Below are 18,760 nucleotides of genomic sequence, written 5' to 3'. Positions count from 1 at the left end.
CTGTATGAAGGATGAAGGCAATAAATCCCACCTTGTCGTGACTAAGTGGACAATGGACAGGCTTGTTCTTTTCGGCTTTGCCCTGCTTGTCCGGACAATTACCTGGTTACAGTGAGGTATTAAGTCACATGCTTCGCAGCGGTTATTGGACTACATTTGAGACTGCGTGTAAGTGCGTATGATATATGTGCGTCTCAGTGATGTACGTTATCCCTTTTAAAACCTCTTGGCATGCTGTACCATAATCCACATACAGCGTCCTGGACATGGCTTAAAGGACACAGACGCTGATCCCTATCCGTGCACCTCTTTATGAGCAAGTGATTAATCCCTGCGGAGAAACACAACACCAGAAGCCACACCGGGGGGGATTACTGGCCTCTATATTTAGGGTTTTATGTACATGAATATTGGCAGAAGCACTCTGTACATGTGACAGGCAGAGCAGACACAGAGAAGAGCACATTTACAGAATCCCAAAGCGATTCACTCACAGAATGAGATAATATACAGACAAAGGCAGCGGGGGGAGGGGACAACACCTCGACAAACCGCCCGACTTCGTCAGGGAATTTTACAACATAGTTTTTTTCATAGCAGGAATAATTATAATCATAACAAGTAACAAGCAAAAAAATAAACAGTTCAAATAGCAAAAAAAATCAAGAGGTATAAAATAACTTAAGAACTCTTTCTAAATGTGAGTACTCAGTGAGAGAGCAGATTGGGAGGGGTTGATGTGATCACAAACGATATGCAGATGAGTTTAACATAGTTCTCACAACACAACAGAAAACAGAATGACCAATGATTCCAGGATGAGTAACACGGATGACGCACCTCCCAGCACCTCTCATTAACGGCACTCGTTAACTTGCAAAGAACATACAGGATGCTATCTTGCTCTAGAAGCAGTTCGAGCTCTGCCACTAGGCTCACCAAGTAGTCAGTCAGCAAAAAAAAAAACAACTTAGTAGAATATCACTTCCAGTTAAATAAACTTTTCCTCTCATTATATATATAATATATTTACTTCTGTGCAGAGTCTATTTTGTGGGAATTTTTTTGTATTTTTTTGTATGTGTTTTGTTTTCGTTTTAGCAGTACTTCCTCGTTTTCACCAGTTTGCTCTGGTACTTGACCGAGTGTCCGCCATGACCGATGGCGTAGACATCAAGGAGGTAGCTCTTGCCCGGCTCCAGGCCTGTGATGGTTTCGGTGGTTACGGCTTTGTGCGGGTTGGCGCTGTGGAAGTATTTGCAGAGTACTTTCTCATCTCTTCGACGCGTCTCGGGTCCGGCACACTGGTTGCGTTGGCGGCGGCGCTGCTCCTCTCCGTATCCATCAGGCACCTCGCGCTGGTACACGCAATACTTGTTGCGCTCCTGCGTGCCGAGCCAGGCCACAGTGACAGATTCACATGTGCGTAGTCTGTCGAAGGCCTTGATTCGTGTATCCTCGGGTAGAGAAGGGAAGGGCCGCTTGGCATCAGCACGCGTGCTTGCTAACACCTTCAGAGCTGAAGCACCTTTGCGAGATCCGCGTACCCGGATAAGGTACTTGGCCTTGGGCTTGGCGCGGAGCTGGAATTCACGCACTCCTTCCACGTTCTGTGAGAGCACGAGTTTACCGTCACGGCGTACTTGTACATGAACAGCATCCAAGCAGGAGTGCACAGAAAGAGAAACACGTCGGTGGGAGGAAACGGGAGCAAATCGCAGCAGCTTGATGCCTTTCCTCTCGACAAAGATGTCTGCCATCTTTCCATCCTTCAGCTCTACAGTCTTGGGCTCAGCCTCGTCCTTGGTGCGGGCGAAGGTGCCAACATAGGCCGTACTAGCGTTGGAGGCTACATTGACCGCAAACACATCAAAGTAATATTGTGTGGCCGGCCTCAGCCCCGACACGGTAAAGATGTTCTTGTTGCCAATGCAGATCTTGCGGATGTCTGAGGGCCTGGGATTGGTACCTGGAGAACGCCACTGCTTGGAAGCCGGCACTCGGTTGGCATTCAGAGACCGATGGCGGTCCTTGGTGAGGTCGTTCTCTGGCGAAGTAAAGCCAAAACGGGCAAAGTCAAATGGGCTGAAGTCTAGACCCGGCTTGGGTGCTACCATGAAGGAGTCATCGGTGCCCATCTTGGCCTCAGCAGCACACAGGCTCTTGAAGTTGTGCTCTTTGTTGACGACCACGCAGTAGTGCACAGGCTGGCCCATTCGTGAGCCAGTAGGGGTGGGCTTCCACGCCAGCGTGACGGTGGTACGGCCCAGACTGGTGACGTCCACTCTGGGGTCGTAGGGCAGCTCTGGGTAGGGCTGATCTGATTCTGGTGTGGTGGTGGCATAAATCTTCAGGCTGCTGTCCTTTTCCGTGGAGAGAATATCCAGCTGGTAGAGGCCTGAGGGTGAGCTGCTGGAGACGAATGACTCCACATCGTTGCCTTTGTAAGAGAAGAGTTCGGTGCCTTCACTGGCCGTCACCTGCTGCTTCTGCTGCTCCAGAGGCTCTGGCTCACCTAGGAAAAACAAACACATCTGGATGAGGTTTTTGGAAGAATCACAAGAGCCTCAAGAACCTTTTGTGGAGCCACACTTTAGAAGAAACTTCTCAGAAAAGGTGAGGCACACACATGCACAGATTAAGTAAACGATTCACAGGTACTTCAGCTTCAGCTGTTTGGATGTCTGTGACTGACTAATCCACCCTAGACTAATTAATAACTTCTTTTTTCCCCCACTCGATTATTTGCTTTCCTTTCCTCCTTCACCTGATGCCAACAGGTAGCAACGGAAAGCAACCTGCAGCTTATAGGAGAGCTCAGTGTTTTATCATGTCAATCCTGATGAGGTCAGTCTGAATGTCCTGAACCTTAGTGGACGATTAGTCGTTCGTGCCACTAGCTGCAGTGTTTTCTCTCCAAATACTGCTCAACATCAGAGCCCAACATTCACTCTGCCTTCCCCCAAAAAACTCCACAGTCATACAGAGGCTCCTTGTAGCCTCTCTCCAGCCCACAGTCCCCATCCGGGCCTTCTCCTTAAAGCCAGGCGAGAAAGCATAATATTTTGTCTGTCAACCGAAGAGAGCGTACTAAATTAACAGACAGCATGCACAAAGATGCCGTTCCCTTCGGAGGCATTTGGCAAACATGCCAAAAAAGCTCAAGGATTATGTACGGAGACCCAGCGCTTGTGTAGAATTATGTACTTTGCTGTATATTTACAGTACATGTTATGCTTATAAATCTTCTCTGAGTCTGGGGTGGGTAAAGATGATAATTATAATGACGATGATGATGAATGCCTCTTCCTCAGGACCAGTGGCAAAATCCGGTCATAATATAAACTAAGACGGAATGTAGACATTCTGAAAAAATAAAACCTGCACCCTTGAGTAAAAGTGAATTAACAGATTAATGCAAGAGGGATGAGAAGTGCTCTGGTACACATTACTCTACTCAAAGACTCCCTAACACACACACAGACACACACTGTAAAACAGACACACATGCTGGTCACATAATAGATTCATGCCCACATGGATGTCTTTTATACTTAACTCGAAACAAAACACACGTGCACAACAGACAGTTCTTTCAAATGCATACTGATAATCTCAATCTGTCATTTTCTAATTATTCTATCTCTCTAGTTCTAATCCTCTCTCTAAATAAAACCACAACTCCACTCCAGGTCTGGTGTGTTGTGGTACTATTTGCATTTTTAGATACGCTCCAGATGGGGAAACAGAGCAGAAACGGGGAAGACGGGAGATCAGAGAGTAAAAAATCAGAGTATAGATCTACAGGCAGGGAAGCAGAACAGCTAGCAGAACAAGAACATGCGCTACAATGATACTTTGATGTAAAAGGAGGTAAATGAAGTAAAGAAAAAGCCATGACCCCTTTTCTGCTTGAATTATGGCCTGATTTGATTGGAACACAACAAGAATTCCTAATAAAGTCTACACCATGTATTTATGATCTGTATCTGCTCTATCTCTCTCTTAGTCTCCTTCTTTCCAGTCCGTGGACGTCAGATGCAGTTCATGAGGACATCAAGTGTGGTCACACTTAGCCCAGAAACACGCCCACCAGCCCACCCGTACACACACAAACCCTACCCGGAGACTACTCTGGAAAACACCATCTCACAGACAACAAATATTTACAAATATTTACCCAGATTCATGGTTATGTACTTGGGATAGTCAGGTTCATTCACACAGTCTTTCCACTATTTTCGTAAAATCAACCTGTGACTATTTTTACCCGACCACTCTAGGTGATTCATTGAATCAGTCTGGTTGGCTGATTAAACAAAAAGCAACACATCCCAAAGTCATTTGCTAGCTGGCATTAGAGTAAGCAGAGCCACTTTGTTAAAAAAAAAAGAAAGAAAGGCAGCCTAATGGTCACAAATGAAACCTAAACTAAGAGAATATCCTCTGACTTTGTCATCTGAAGACACTGCAGCATATAAAAGGATGTCATTGGCAAAGGTATCCAGGACACACTGTTCTATTCTTTAATAAAGCACATAAGGATTGAATGTCCAATTCTAATTCTGTCCGATCTTCCGGAGACGGATGGAAGGAGGTATGTAAGTGTGCATTAAGCCATAAGCTGTATTGATTGGTGATAGCTGAAGACCCTGTTATTGACTCTCCATTTGGCTGATTCTCTAGTGCATGAATATACTTTCAGCTACACTGTGAGGAATTTATAAATAAAATTTAAGATCAGTCTAGTGCTACAGCAGCGATATTATTCTGTGCATAAAAATGATCACTTAGGATCGATTTGTGCATCCCATAAAGTGATGCATACTGTTGAGACCTGACTGTAATTACCTGATCCCTCTCCGCTGGCCTCCTCCGGCAGCTCCTGCAGCGTCAGCCTCCACTCGAGTGGAGCGTCACATGGCGTCACCGTCACTGACAGCGGCGTGTTGTCCTCCTCCACCACAAAATAGTACCTGCGAAAGCAACAGCATAGTTCAGGGCTGACTAGCGTATGACTCATATCCTGCCTTCCAATGCAGCCAGAATAAAAGCAGTTCCATTTGGATGACAGCTACAATCTGACATATGTTGCTGTGGCCAAATCTGAGGAAAGCCATTCTGAGGCAGATCGTAAGTTTGGTTTGTGATGATGCCACAGCCATCTGTGGCCAGGAGTCCAAGAAAGCAAAATTGGCCGTGTTTTCCGGAAAGGAAGGATTAGCATTACTCTTTCTGCCCTGTCAGTCCGAGTGAGACTAGCCAATTGTAGGCATCTGTGAGGTCGTGTATGTGGAAGAGGGTAGATAGCGCTTTCCTCCGAGTGTGTTATGCTGCCCTGTGAATAGCAGTTTGAAAAGATGCAGAGGCTTCACGTGTCTCAGAAGAACCATGTGCTAGCCTTTACCCTCCGTGGTTGGTAGCGGTTGTGTAACAGGGGAGAGCTAATGGGTGATTATTGGCAAATGACCAAATTGTCCAAAACACGACCCAAAAAAAAAACAAGTCTGTGGTTTACATAAACTAACTACTCACACACTTCTTAGCCAACTATGTTGTTCTTTTTAGGACATTCAGTAGTTTATTGCTAGTTGATAAAAAAAGTTTGAGATCCTCAGTCCAACCAGAAAGCTAGTTCCTAAACCAGTCATAGTTATGACATTTGATGACCCTGAGAGTTGTCCAGAACATGAAACGTGTCAATGTTAAAACAGTGTCCAATGATTCCTGATCTACAAGACCACAGGTTCTCAACCCTTATCTTGGAGTACATACAAAGACAAACAGAGTAATATGTTGTGGGGTACAGTAGCATGCACTAGTCCACAGGTTCTCAACCCTGGTCCTACGATCTGTTCTGCAGAGTTTAGTGTTTTCCCTGCTCCATACACCCCTGAGTCAACTAATCAGCTAATAAGCAGCCTTTCCTGAGCTGAGCAGGGAAAACACCAAAATTTGCAGGTCAGAGTTTGAGGGTAGGACCAGGGTTGGGAAACTGTGGACTATTCCATGGTGCTGTACCAAACAATATATTATTCTGTTTGTCTTAAAGAGCAATTATAATGTTCTGTAGACCACAAACTCTTACTCTGTGCCACATAAGCTTGTAGCGGTTGTGTGACAGGGGAGAGCCTTCTCTGACTATGGAGAGAGCACTCCCTGTGCATCAGCGCCATTATCACCCTCATCACGCTAATTCTTTATCACTGCTACATGTGTTCACAGCATATTAACACTGTCTATTAAGGCCTCGACAACTGAACAAAGAGCTGTGATGCCTGCTTGATTACTGACCCATCTTAGCAGTACATCATGAAAGATTTATTAGATTAACTGACTAAGGGGTGAATGAATAATGAACTTGAGCTATTACTACTCTGTTAAAGTACAAAGTATTCGCACATTTTCTACAATTCTTGTAGCTCTAGATTTGGCTAGGACATCGGACGATGTGAGTATGACGTCTAAGAGTCAATGTCAAATGTGCAGAAGACATTTTTAGTTAGATTTGCTGGTTAACCCAAGCATAAGTTTTCACCTGTATGAGGTTGATGCATAAAATATGAACTGAATAGAACCTATGAAACAGAAACTGTGGGAATAGTCTAACACGACCATATGTGGCCTGCGTGTTGGAGCTGATTGATTCATATGGGTTTCCACTCGTGCCCTTTGAAACAACCTTGCCCCCCTGTGCATATGAGAGAGAGAGAGAGAGAGAGAGAGAAGTGCTGTGAATGTGGGTATCGTCTTTCGCTAGAGACACCTGCTTCTTCATCAAAAGTGGTTCTCATTCACGCGCACACACCCACGTTTCCCAGCATCTCATCCATAATGCATGCCTCCTTATGCCCTCATCAGCTGTGCGCTGGCTGTAATCGATTCCATATTCTCCATTAGGACACGTAACACATATCCACACGTGGAGCTGTGTGAAGTCCTTCACATCTTGTAAAACGTGATACAGAACATCTATAAGGTTTTATTAGGAGTGTAGTGCAGCGCGCCCAGTGAAAAATGTTGTGCAGTATTTGGAGTAGGATGACGTTGTAGATTCTTGAATTCTTGGAAGCTGTTAGCCTACACATGCAACACTTTCTTTAAGCAGCGACAACATGTTTTTTGTTTGTGTGTTTGTGTGTGTGTGTGTGTGTGTGTATATAGGCATACCTCTTCGGCGTGTCCCTGAACAGGTATCCACTAATCTCAGCTCCATCTGGAATTACAGACGAGTCATGAAACAGAGCCTTATCCCGGATCTGCATCTGGAACAGGCCTTCATCACGAGTGGGTAACTTCTGCCCAAACACACCCAGCACCGATGACAACAACAGCACTGCAAAGCAGCCAAACACTCGCCTCATCCTGCTACAGAGAGAACGAGAGAAAGAAAAAAAACATGAGTGTACTAGACCATAAAACATGACATGCAGTGAGTGTGACAGACTTATTGTCAATATGTATCTCTAGTACAGTTGTGCAATGTGTTAAAAGCTATCAACTGTGATGACTTTCATGACCTTACCACTACCTACAAGTGGTAAATTTGTCGTTTGTAAAATCTACAGCATTCCTGTTTTACGATGTACATAAATGCAACAGAGAAATAATTTACGATTTATGTTATTTCGTAAACATAATGCCCATCATGTAAATCTGTAAATTTGCTAAACATTATTTAAAAATTCAGGTTGTACTTGACATCTCACAATCAAATTTTTTTCTTTTTTTTCAAATTGCAGAATTTTGCATTTCAATTCTGCTCCCTCTGTTCTTTGGAGCCACTTGAAATGGCTTGCATTTATATATTATTGTGAGTTTTATTCTGTCAGAACTTTCAAATTGTTAACCAGTGATTAGCAAATGCAGCAAGAACGTTGTACAAGTTGAATGAATTAAGATTCAGCTGTGGATTCAACATGAGGATTATATCTCATAAAAATATAAAAACAATAATATGTATTACAAATTATTGTCTTGCTTATAAAAGTAATTATGAATTTAAGATTGAATGGAATTAAATCTCAACATTGCATTTACTCTGCAATTATTTTGGATAGGAAAATAACTCCATGAAAATAATCCAACAAATACAATTCGCTTAGGATAGTTGTATTGATTCAGTCTGCATCAGTGTCTCTTCAATTTCAACATACATACTCCAGGAGCCCAAGTGGAGCGTGTATGTGCACGTGACATGCAAAGAACATCTTGTAAAATGCACATATGGTCACTTGTGTATATACAAACCTGCTTAATCTTTCTCATTCATCATACGTAGAATTGAACTTGATATTTCTGCACTGATGCAAAGTCGCAAATTGAAAACCGGTTTATCGACTAATTATCACTTCCTATGTTACATAACAATGTTGACAGCCAACACCGGATCTGCAACCGGACTAAAGTCACTGGCAGTGCAACTCACACGCACACAGATGTGAAGCACATGTGCTTGTTAGTATTTGTTCTGGAGCGTTTCAGCCGTCCCGACTTGTTCATTTGTCATGTCACTTCATTATTTCATGGTCTCTAAAGCCAGTTCTGCGAAATTTAAAGCTGTACGTGCTTGAGGGAAGTCTGCTTGAGTTAAAGATCTTATCATTGCAATAATACAACGGGTATTTAAGGTTCAGAAAATATTTATCAAAATTTGCTTTTATAGCATAATTCAATCCCAAACTCCATAAATCAGCATTCTTGTTAATCTAATAGAAAAGCCATGTGGGAAAAATGTTAACTTTCCAGGTGAGTCATCCATTCTGCAGCAACATTATCTGTGAGAAATGTAACAAGTGAGAGGGATTTAATTGAATTTCATACAACGAAAAGCTCAACCACTACTTCATAACTTTTTACGAGTTCACTCCTGACTTTCCACTGACACGAATCTCAGCTGTAGGATCACGTTTGATTCCGAGGGGGCAGTAAATTGTTTCTTTTAAATCTGTTATTCTTTTTCTGCTCGTTTTTAATGTTACACAACATGTAAAGTAATCTTGGTTGTTAGAAAGGCGCTAGATAAATTGAACAAACAAACAGATGCATAATTCCGTGATAAAAATAAGTGTTCGGAAAAATTTACCCTTTTTTTGTAACGGTCAAGGTTGTGGAAACAGGTGGCTAATACTGGTATCATTCATCTGTTTAAAACTAAAACTGATATGAGACTAGCCTATATCAGTGTCCACTTTATTCCCTCATTACCCAGCATGCAGTGCTGCTCTGTGTCCCACCCCTCTCGCTCAGATCCTATCCTCTGTCTATTGATTGGGCCCCATTGATCCAAGCTGATGGCTAACCCCGATCCCTGCTGATATAATCAGGCTAATGATGGCAGATTAGCCCGATACTTTACTGCCTTCTTTACTGCAGCTGGAACGAGTGGGTGTCCTTTTAATGACCTCTCTTCCACCCTCCTCCCTCTCATTCTCTGTCTCTTTCTCTCACCACATCTCTCTTCATTCATTCTCTGTCTCTCTTTGTTTTTTTTTCTCCTCATTCTCTTGTCTTTTACCACCTCCCCATCTTTTATTCCATGTATAAAGTCTTTCTCTTTAAAAGTAATTTCTCTTAAACATCCTTTTTTGTTTCTCATGGTTTGCTCAAATTTACACAAACATTCTTTCGGTTCTTCAACACTCTCCCAGACATTTGGTTTGTCACTGTTGGGTATTACTCAGGTTTAGACCTGAAACATTAAAGGCTTTAGGTTTTGAATATAAAATATCACTGCAATCAAAATACATTCACTTCTTTAATGAAACTAGGGTTGTGGTATTTACAGCAAATTGGGCTAGTTTTTGGAACAAGGCTGCGGGCCTTAAAGCAAATAATTAGAATGAAAGTTGATCAATTTCCTCAAACATAGGCTATGGCAAACAAAGATAAAGCGTAAGTGCAGAAAAGATATCCACAATATACAGAACCATTTCTGGTTTGAGATATACTGCACAGATTTGGACAGCGAATAAGGGACTATAGAGTGTATAATGGTCATATCAAGTGATGATAAACAGGTGTATTGCAGATCAGAAATGCATGTACATCACAGTGAACTTGTTTTCCATGCAAAGACTGAGAAAAAGAAGAATGTGTCTCCCTTCCCAATGCCCAAACTGTTTGGCTAGTTTGAGGGGTTTTTTTTGCAAATATTTGGGCTGGAATTTTTACTGAGACCTGGCAACTCTGACTGAAACTAAGTATCCAAAGAAATCCTAATTTTACATTCACCAGCAAGTAACTAAGTAAATCGGTCAGTGGCTTTATTAGCAAAATAAGACTAACACTTGGTGGACACAATGGTTAGCTCTTCTGTGTTTACCAGGATGACCGAGTGATTAAGGTGTTGCACTTAAGATCCGATGGATGAATGTTTGTGTGGATTCAAACTCTGCTCCTGGTAACCTCTTTTAGTGAGTAGTGGTGATCCTAAGTTAAGGTACCGAGTTCATAATTGGAAGACTGAGATCAATTCCCAAGGGAATCCCTGTAGGACCAATAAGTAAGGTCTGTAACCATCAGCTATATGTACGGATTACATCCTGTTTCAGTTATGAGTCATGTTAGATACAGAAAATGCAAATGTAAGCCCTTTGCTCTTGCCCCTACAACCTACCTTCTAATGTAACAGAGTGGTGAAGCAAGTGGAAAAGTTTGTACACTAAGATTTTGCATCCACAGTATCAGATTCCGGCTGTGTCATAGAACGTTAAACCAGGATTCGGTCAGATGTGGTAGAGAAGTTACAGGTCCAAAATAATCATCAGTCATTGTCATAGTAAGTGAGAATTTGAAACCAGAATTGTCAGATATGGTAGAGTTATGGAATCCTGTATTCTTTGAAGTTCTAGTTGTAGGACACTCAAACTGATTCTGGCAATGTCATACCAGGATTCTGTTGTATTGGTAGAGGTACGGTAGAGTTATGGAACCCGACAGACTGAATCAGACAATTCAGACTGATCTGGCTTCTTTTAAGTTCTAGTTCTAGTTCTAGAATACTCATCAGACAGATAGAGGCAATGTCAAAGAATGTTCAAACATTAAATCAGGAGTTATGGAATTTCGTCTTCTTTTAAGTTCTAGTTCTAGACCACTCATCAGACAGATTCTGGCAATGTCATAGAACGTGAGAACATTAAACCAGGATTCCATCAGATTCCCTGGATGCAGTCGTCTTTCCCACAATGGATGGCATTCTCTTGCTAAAATTAAACTTCAAAACAACTCCATCTGGAACAAATAATGCTAAATGTTTAATTAGAGCCAGGGAGAATGTCTGATCATAATTTGTGAGCGGATAATTTGAAGGCAGGGCCGACCACAATCATGTCAACCTTGTTTTGCTGCTTTTATAAATGTACATATATATATATATATATATATATATATATATATATATATATATATATATATATATATATATATTGCTGGAACAAGACATTTCTGTAACTTGTGGGTCATATAGAAAATAAGATGCGTGACAAACAGAGCGTGTGTGTGTGTGTGTGTGTGTGTGTGTGTGTGTGTGTGTTATGAGGCTGGCTGGAGGTTAAGAGAGGATAATTCTAAACAGCTTAACTCTTTGAGCACAGTAATGGTCCATAGTGTTTATATGACCGTCACTTATCCCCTCTTAATCACTTACATAAAAGCCAAATTGAAATAAAAATGTCAATTTCACAACCTTTTCTCTGATCTCACTGCAACCATCAAAGAGAACAAACATGCGGATTACAATTACTCCTAACCAGCTGCTCAAAAAACGAGCTAACACTGGGAAAATGACTGATTGGTTTCCATTGCTAATAGTGTGATTTTCAACTATTAAGTCACATTTAAATATTTTCCTAAAAATAGGGTTTAAAATGACCATGTGCAAATGGTCAAAGCAATAAGCACACACAATCAGTCATTAATTAATTGTGCTCGTTTGGAAAATGTGTGATCCATCACTGGGTGGATGAAAAAGCTCAAACAGCTCAGACTGATAATGTCTTTCATCCATCACTCGGGGAGTTGATTGATCTGTGAGTGGTGTTAATGTGCAGTAAATTGTCTTTTAAGCAGAATCGGCTAAGTGTAGCTATTCATTGGAGACTTTGGTTTTTCCTAGCAGGTTGTCAAGACACACACATACACACACACAGATGAGGAGCACATGTAGGGAACATGCACAGGAGCGGCACCAACAGTGCGGAAGCACATGGGCATTTCCACATGCCAATCAAACTCCAGTGGTGCTGCCCACAAACGCCAGAAAGCCGTCATTACTCACATATGTGTGTGTGTGTGTGTGTGTGTGTGTGTGTGTGTGTGTGTGTTATTCATACTGACTATTGTGGAGATTCACAGCTCAGGGTGTGTGTTCTGATGCACACAAAACACACAGATACACTGGCAGTGGGGCGGAAAAGAAAAAATAGAGGAGAGCAACTTGGCGTCAAAACTTGGCATTAAGTCAATATTTTTCTACAACACTGATCACAATCTACACTTTGGAATGTGTGCAGGAAAATATTACAACGCCATAGCACATACAAATCCAGGAGATATGGAAGGACAAAAATGAACAGAGTTTGGGGTTTATCCAGCATTCCGAGACTATGGTGCTTAAAATTCCTTCCGGTATCTAAATTACAAATCTGGACAATAACATTTATCATTATTGCTACGCTGGAACGCGACAGGACTCAAAAGATGGCAAAGGAACAGCAACAGCTACTCCCATTCTCTCACTTAAGAGCTCTGGACTTGATTTCAATTTAACTGCCAAACCAAAGCGACACCACTCCGCCTGGGCAGCCAAATCACACACACACACACTAGCTAGAGAGAATGATGGCTAACGTTAAGCTCCAGAGACACCACTGGAACGCTGTGCTGCCAGGCTCTCGTCCTTCTTGGCCAGCGCTCAGGACGGCGTTTTGCAGAAGCTAAACTTAGAGAGAGTTTGGTGAAGTTTGTTACATGACTGTTTACACTAGGCTCACACAGAGAATGCCATTAGTGTGTAAGCCTAAAACAACACGGTGCTGCCGAGTATGGCACAAGGCGCTGCACTGCAAGCCACAGATCTTCATGGTTGTTCGCATCTGTGTGTCCAGAGTGAAGTTTTACCCAGATGACGATCTAGTTTTTTTGCACCATCAGATAAAATCTTGAAAGACCGTGGCATACAATCTCAGGGAAAATAGTACTAAAGTGTCACTGGGATGGTTCCCTCAAGGGTACATCTTTCGCACTATTAATATTCATCTTTCACCTGGAAAAGTGAAAATTACATTGAAAATGAATTTAAGGTACAAAAATAGGCCAGAATTAGTGTTTAGATTAATGCTTTTAAGGGAGACGAAATGCTTCTTTCTAGGTTAAAGATATATACTGAAGGTACAAAAGGTGCACCCCTGAAGGTACCATCAGACAAGGAAAGGTACAGTTTAGTACGCTTTTTCCTAAAACTGTACAGTTCAGAGTGACTTTTCAAAATGATCTACTTATATAGAATCAGGTGGAGTAATAGAACTCTGATCTAAGGTATCATCAGCAGCTCAGTAATTGCAGTGCTATTATTAGGGATGCACCAGTCCCACTTTTCCATTTTTAATACGATACCAATATCAGATCTCCAAGCATCAGCCGATACCCGATACAGATCCAGCACTGACATCCTCGCAATAAGTATCGGTTGCCAAGTTATTTGATCAGAGGCAGGTTGGTGCCCTGCTGTAAGACAAGCTGTGTCCTTATTGTCACACACATTCACAGCATAAAATTCATCAGTGGATCAGATCCAATACCAATCCAGAGTATTAGACCGCTACGTGCCGATATAGATACTTAATACTGAATGGGTGCATCCTTAACGTTTCTCATTGATGTGCACAATAGTATAGATGGAAAAATTTGTTGTAAGCCGGTTCTAAGTAAGTCAGATTGAGAGAGGCGACATAAGACGTGTGAACAACTGTAGCTGAGTGCTTAAGGTTATGTTCCAGTGACCCCAAGGTTATGAGTCAAGAGACTCTGTTGGCCATGAGGAGGAAAGAGATCTATAGATGACTCCAACAAAACCAAGTCTTAAAGCAATGCAAAATGGCCAGTTTCATCAAAAACATGTGCACTTCTCTATCATCAAACCTAAAAGCATGAACAACTGTTGGAATTCAGTCAATCATGCTTTTGTTTCAAAGTGTGGGAGAGAGAGAGATCTGTTCTAGCTTTTCAGTTTGAGTTCTCAAAATTCTGCCAAGCTTCAGTTCTGCATAAGTCAGCATTTCCCTGCTCTAAATTAGGTCTTAGTCACTTCAGCCTCAAGTGAAATCCTGCTGCACATCACCATATCAAGACCAAGGTGACAAGAAGGCACAGTGGGAATCCGGTCCATGGCCGCCTTTTCCGTGTTTCCACCCAGAGAGCACAGAGGCACCGTTCAGAGGGTGTGTGAGAACCGTAAGCTGAGCTGTTTGTATGGAACCCGCTGGGAAAGAGCATTCCGGAGGGAATATTCAGCGGCGTTACGGGCTGAACAGGTATGGAAATGAGGGGGTAACAGAGTGAAAAGAAGCAAGTGGGAAACCCCTGATTCTGTACCTATAGAACTTGACACGGAGACCTGGGGAGCGGCGCGACCCAAACAGCGACCCAAACAGGCGCTGCATACCGACGGCGTCCTGTCACACTTGCCGGACACACACACGGCCGTTGCAACAGTGGCGGGATTCTTTCTGCGCAGCAGTTTTCATATGCAAATGGAGGGTTTAGATACGCTATGTGACACAGGCCTTGCCCATTTTCACACTTTTGTTCCACTTTTCATTGCCTCTCTGAGAAAGAGCATGGAAGAGAGCGAGAGAAAGAGAGAGAGAGAGACAGAGAGAGAAAGAAAGAGAGAGAGAATGCGGGAACAATGACTTGGCCTCGCTGTTAAATACACTTATTCAAATCCTCTCCTCTCTGTCTGCTTTTCTTTAAGGAGTGAACAAAAAATATCACTTTTACCAGGGCAGGTCAGGCAGGCAAATAAATAACTCGAATAGTAATAGTTAATTAATTATTCCAGTAGCAAACTAAAAACAAATAATAGACAAATTGGCAAGTAACTGTTTTTTTTTTTCATTAAATACACTAAACAAAAATTAACAAAAAAATAAGCAAAATTCTCAAAAGATGTGATCTTAATTAGCCATTGTGTTGGTTGGTAGAGATTATAGAAGTTAAGGTTTGAGCTGGGTTAGACTGTCAGAAATAAAGAGGACACGGTGTATTTTTGATTTCTGAGGTTAAAAAAAAAGAAAGAAAAAAGCCAATATAAATGTATCATTAACAATACAGCAGTTGTTCTTAGGTTCCTTTTATATACCTTGATGAGGTTCCTCTACAATTGTCTGTCTCTAACATAGTATTATGGTTACCACCACAGTGACTGAACATAAACCCATATTTTAGTACCTTTCTGTTTTTCAGGCTACAGATTTTGAAAATATTCGTTTCAATCTGGCAACCCTGACTGCCTAACCAGTTTTAAAATGTTTTATTTCATTTTATTTAATTTTGAGAAATCTCTTAATTTCTCAAAAACACAAAGATATCAACATTTTACCACACAAAATGGTGAAACTACTCGTGTAAGTATCCTAAAGGATTTTTTACTGTATAGAAAATGAAAATATATATATATATATATATATATATATTAAATCTGTGGTAAAAATGACCACAAAAAGTTTCATTTTTTTAAAAAATGAGGAGAAGTTAGCAGGCGATGCTAGCCGGTCTTAAAACATCAGCAGTCTCTGCTCACTCACTGACAGACTCTGGAAGTTTCTGTCAAATATTTTAAAACTGTCTAAATCGGTGGTTTTGGTTCATAAACGGTGTCAGAAAGGATAAAAAAAAAAGTTTAAACTGTTTTAAAAGGTTGAATGTTGTCGAAAAATATCAGGACGAAGCGTCGCGGCTGGAGGCTTTAACGGTCCTGTCAGAGCGCCTGTGTGAGCGCGTGAGACGCTGCGCTGCAGCCTCGCGCACAAAGCACACCGGGCGCGCGCTTCCTGCCTGCCTGCTTTCCGCGTGCGTCCAGTTTCACCTGTGTTTAAAAGGCTGTGCTTCTTATTCTTCTTCTTTTTTTTCATCCTCATCCCCCCCTCCTCCTCCTCCTCCTCCTCCTCTGAAACCGCAACCCGGTGCAAGGGGCTAAATTAAAAGCGCGTGCGAGCTCGGGCTTGATTGAAGCGCGCTTGTAGATACGCCTTTAACTTCCCGGAGTTGTAAAAACCCCAAAAGAAAGGAAGAAAAAAAAAAAACAGTTCCCTCGCGCTCTGGCACGAGTTTCAAAGGAAGCAGTTTAGTGCTCGGAGAGTCCCGATCTATTTTTTTTCCCCTTCCTCGACATGCCCGAAGTTTTCCTAATAAAGGAATTTTACGAGATTTTAAGCCACGCTTAGAACGGAAATGCAAAATCAGGTACCGCACTAGGCTATAAAAAGAAAACAAAACGTTCATTAAAGATCATAAGGAAAGTTCCTCACAATGTCTCGGATGCAGATGTCCTAAAAGTGCATTCAGGAATCTTTGCAGTCTTGCACAAAGTGTTAAGGACAGGGTATTCCCTGAAGAACCCTGAAGAACCCAAATGTCAGTAAGTAAAGTCAGAAAGGTTCTTTGGTTTTTGCACAACAGCTGATGCATGCATGCATAAAAAAAAAAGTTATAAAAGTAATGAAAAAGGCTCAATGCAATTAAATGTTGTAAAACACTTTACCTTGTTTTGCTTTATTTGGCCCAGATGAATGTTAAATCTGCTTCCCGGATAAAAGTCTGTTACTTTTGATCTCCTCCAGGAGCGCAGATCTTCAGCTCGGGCGCATTACATTAAAAGATTAAAACACTGAACTTAAAAGAGAAGTGTGAGAAGAGTAAAGTTTGTCCTTTAGGCTCTTGTGCAGTAGATTCCTCCACTCTCTTTTGCACACCGGATTGCCTGCGTGATGCGATGCGGCGCGCGCTGCTTGCGGGTCTGACGGGCTTTGCGGTCGCTCCAAACTCCAAACTGAGAGACAGAGGGGTTATCCTGAGGTTTTTTTTTTTTTTTCTCCTGGCACTGTGTGCCTCCCCTCTGCTATTCAGACTCTGACTGAACTGAACTGAGAAAGGGTAGAGAGCTGACGAGCTCTGGTTCCGCGCGCTCGCAAAAGCGACTCCCCTGAGCCTGCCCACTTCTCTCTCGCGCGCACACACACACACACACACAGGCACACACACACCACATCATTAACTGAACTCCATCTACCAAAAGACATGACCTACATAAAGGTGCCAGTAAAGGTTCTTTAAACATGTCGTTTACATCTTCAGCCATTATCAAAGTTGTTATAGTCATTATATTGGTAAAGCCTTAATTAATTCACTTGCATTGAAGAGTTTAATCCAAATTTCAACAAACATCTACATCAAAACAAGTATAAACAAGTATAAACAGTAGTCTTAATTTAACTTTTGTACTCTAAAACTAGTAAAGGTTTTATTAACATTAATATACTACAAAATGTTTCTCATGGTCATACACTCTGAGACAAAAAATGGTACTAAACTGTACCTTTCCTTGTTGCTGGGACGGTATCTTTATCTTTTGTACCTTTTGTGCCTGTATCTTTCACCTGGAAACATGGATATAGTGTACAGTGTGTAGTGTAAAAAAAGAAAAACGACAAAAAAAAGAACACTACACGCACCTTTCTAGGTAAAATATACACACTAAAGGTACCAAAGGTGCAGCCTTGAAGCCAATCCAGCAGCAAGGAAAAGTACAGTTTAGTACCATTTGTTCTGAGAGTGTATGACTGTACATTTCCCAATGTCCCTTAAATAATATTCATAAAATAAATTTGCATAATTCGTGCTGCAGGATTACAAGAATCTTTTCCATGGTTCTTTTTTTCCCCCCATTTTTCCTAAATAACTTTCAAATGAATGTAAATCTTTTTGGTGGAACATTTCTTTTAGGCACCAACAAGGGAAGCATAAATAGTTCTCCTTTGTCATCAGTTTTTAGAACATTATTAATGAGGAATTCTTAGTGTTATGATATGTCGTGTTGTGGAGTTCTCTATATAAATTAAAATATTTTGTTTTGCTTTTTTTCCTTTATGAAAAGTGTACTTGAACTTCAGTTGTGAATGTGGAATATTAAGGTTTGTTGGGAATCATTCATGTATCAAGAATCTTTGCAACAAGGCCCCTGGAGCCTATTTTTTTAAAAGATCCCGTCTGAGAGACAATGTGTGGAGCTTTTACAAGTCCAGGAATCTTCTGTTTTTGAAGTAACCTGTGCTATTTTGTGTGCTTGAACTTGACATGTCGTGATGAGCTGTAGTCTAGAGAACCCATAATCTAGATTAGTCAGCATTCCTGCTGTACACTTTGCCTTATTAAAGGGCGTTCTTGTAAGACTGGGGATCCCCCGTAACTGTTTACTGTAAACGGAAGAGTTGAGCTATTTATCCCTCCAGCTGCAGGTAGCACACGACTCCTGAGATACAGTGTCAATCCTAAACGGCTTCATATTGGCCATATAGGGCACAGAAGCCATATTATAGCCTCCTCTATGTAGTGCACCTATGCAGGGAGTAGGGAGCTGTTTGGAATGGAGCCACTGACAGGGCCTCTGTGTGTGAATGAGAAAGTCAATTAGGGGCAAAGAAAGACAGAGGAAGAGAAAATTCCCACGTCTTCTTTGCTTGCTCTTTGTCTTCCTCTC

General features: G+C 41.7%; 1 protein-coding gene across 2 annotated transcripts; it reads right to left on the bottom strand.

The window, feature by feature from the left end:
- Positions 1-364: 364 nt before the first annotated feature.
- On the bottom strand, positions 365-17,181 carry ndnf (neuron-derived neurotrophic factor). 2 transcript variants are annotated; one of them, XM_053240916.1, is made up of 5 exons: positions 16,766-17,181; positions 16,533-16,623; positions 7,171-7,368; positions 4,852-4,976; positions 365-2,515 (listed from the first exon to the last, which is right to left on the bottom strand). In XM_053240916.1, the coding sequence occupies exons 3-5, from the start codon at positions 7,362-7,364 to the stop codon at positions 1,098-1,100; spliced, it is 1,737 nt and encodes a 578-aa protein (XP_053096891.1). In that variant the 5' UTR covers positions 7,365-7,368; positions 16,533-16,623; positions 16,766-17,181; the 3' UTR covers positions 365-1,097. The 2 variants fall into 2 exon arrangements, with proteins under 2 accessions (XP_053096891.1, XP_026777032.1); XM_026921231.3 differs by lacking the exon at positions 16,533-16,623 and having other exon boundaries at positions 16,766-17,180.
- Positions 17,182-18,760: the final 1,579 nt, after the last annotated feature.

Source organism: Pangasianodon hypophthalmus, chromosome 16, assembly GCF_027358585.1.
Source record: "Pangasianodon hypophthalmus isolate fPanHyp1 chromosome 16, fPanHyp1.pri, whole genome shotgun sequence".
Classification (NCBI taxonomy): domain Eukaryota; kingdom Metazoa; phylum Chordata; class Actinopteri; order Siluriformes; family Pangasiidae; genus Pangasianodon; species Pangasianodon hypophthalmus.
Note: the sequence above shows the minus strand (reverse complement) of the source record. Positions and strands in the feature narration are given on the sequence as shown.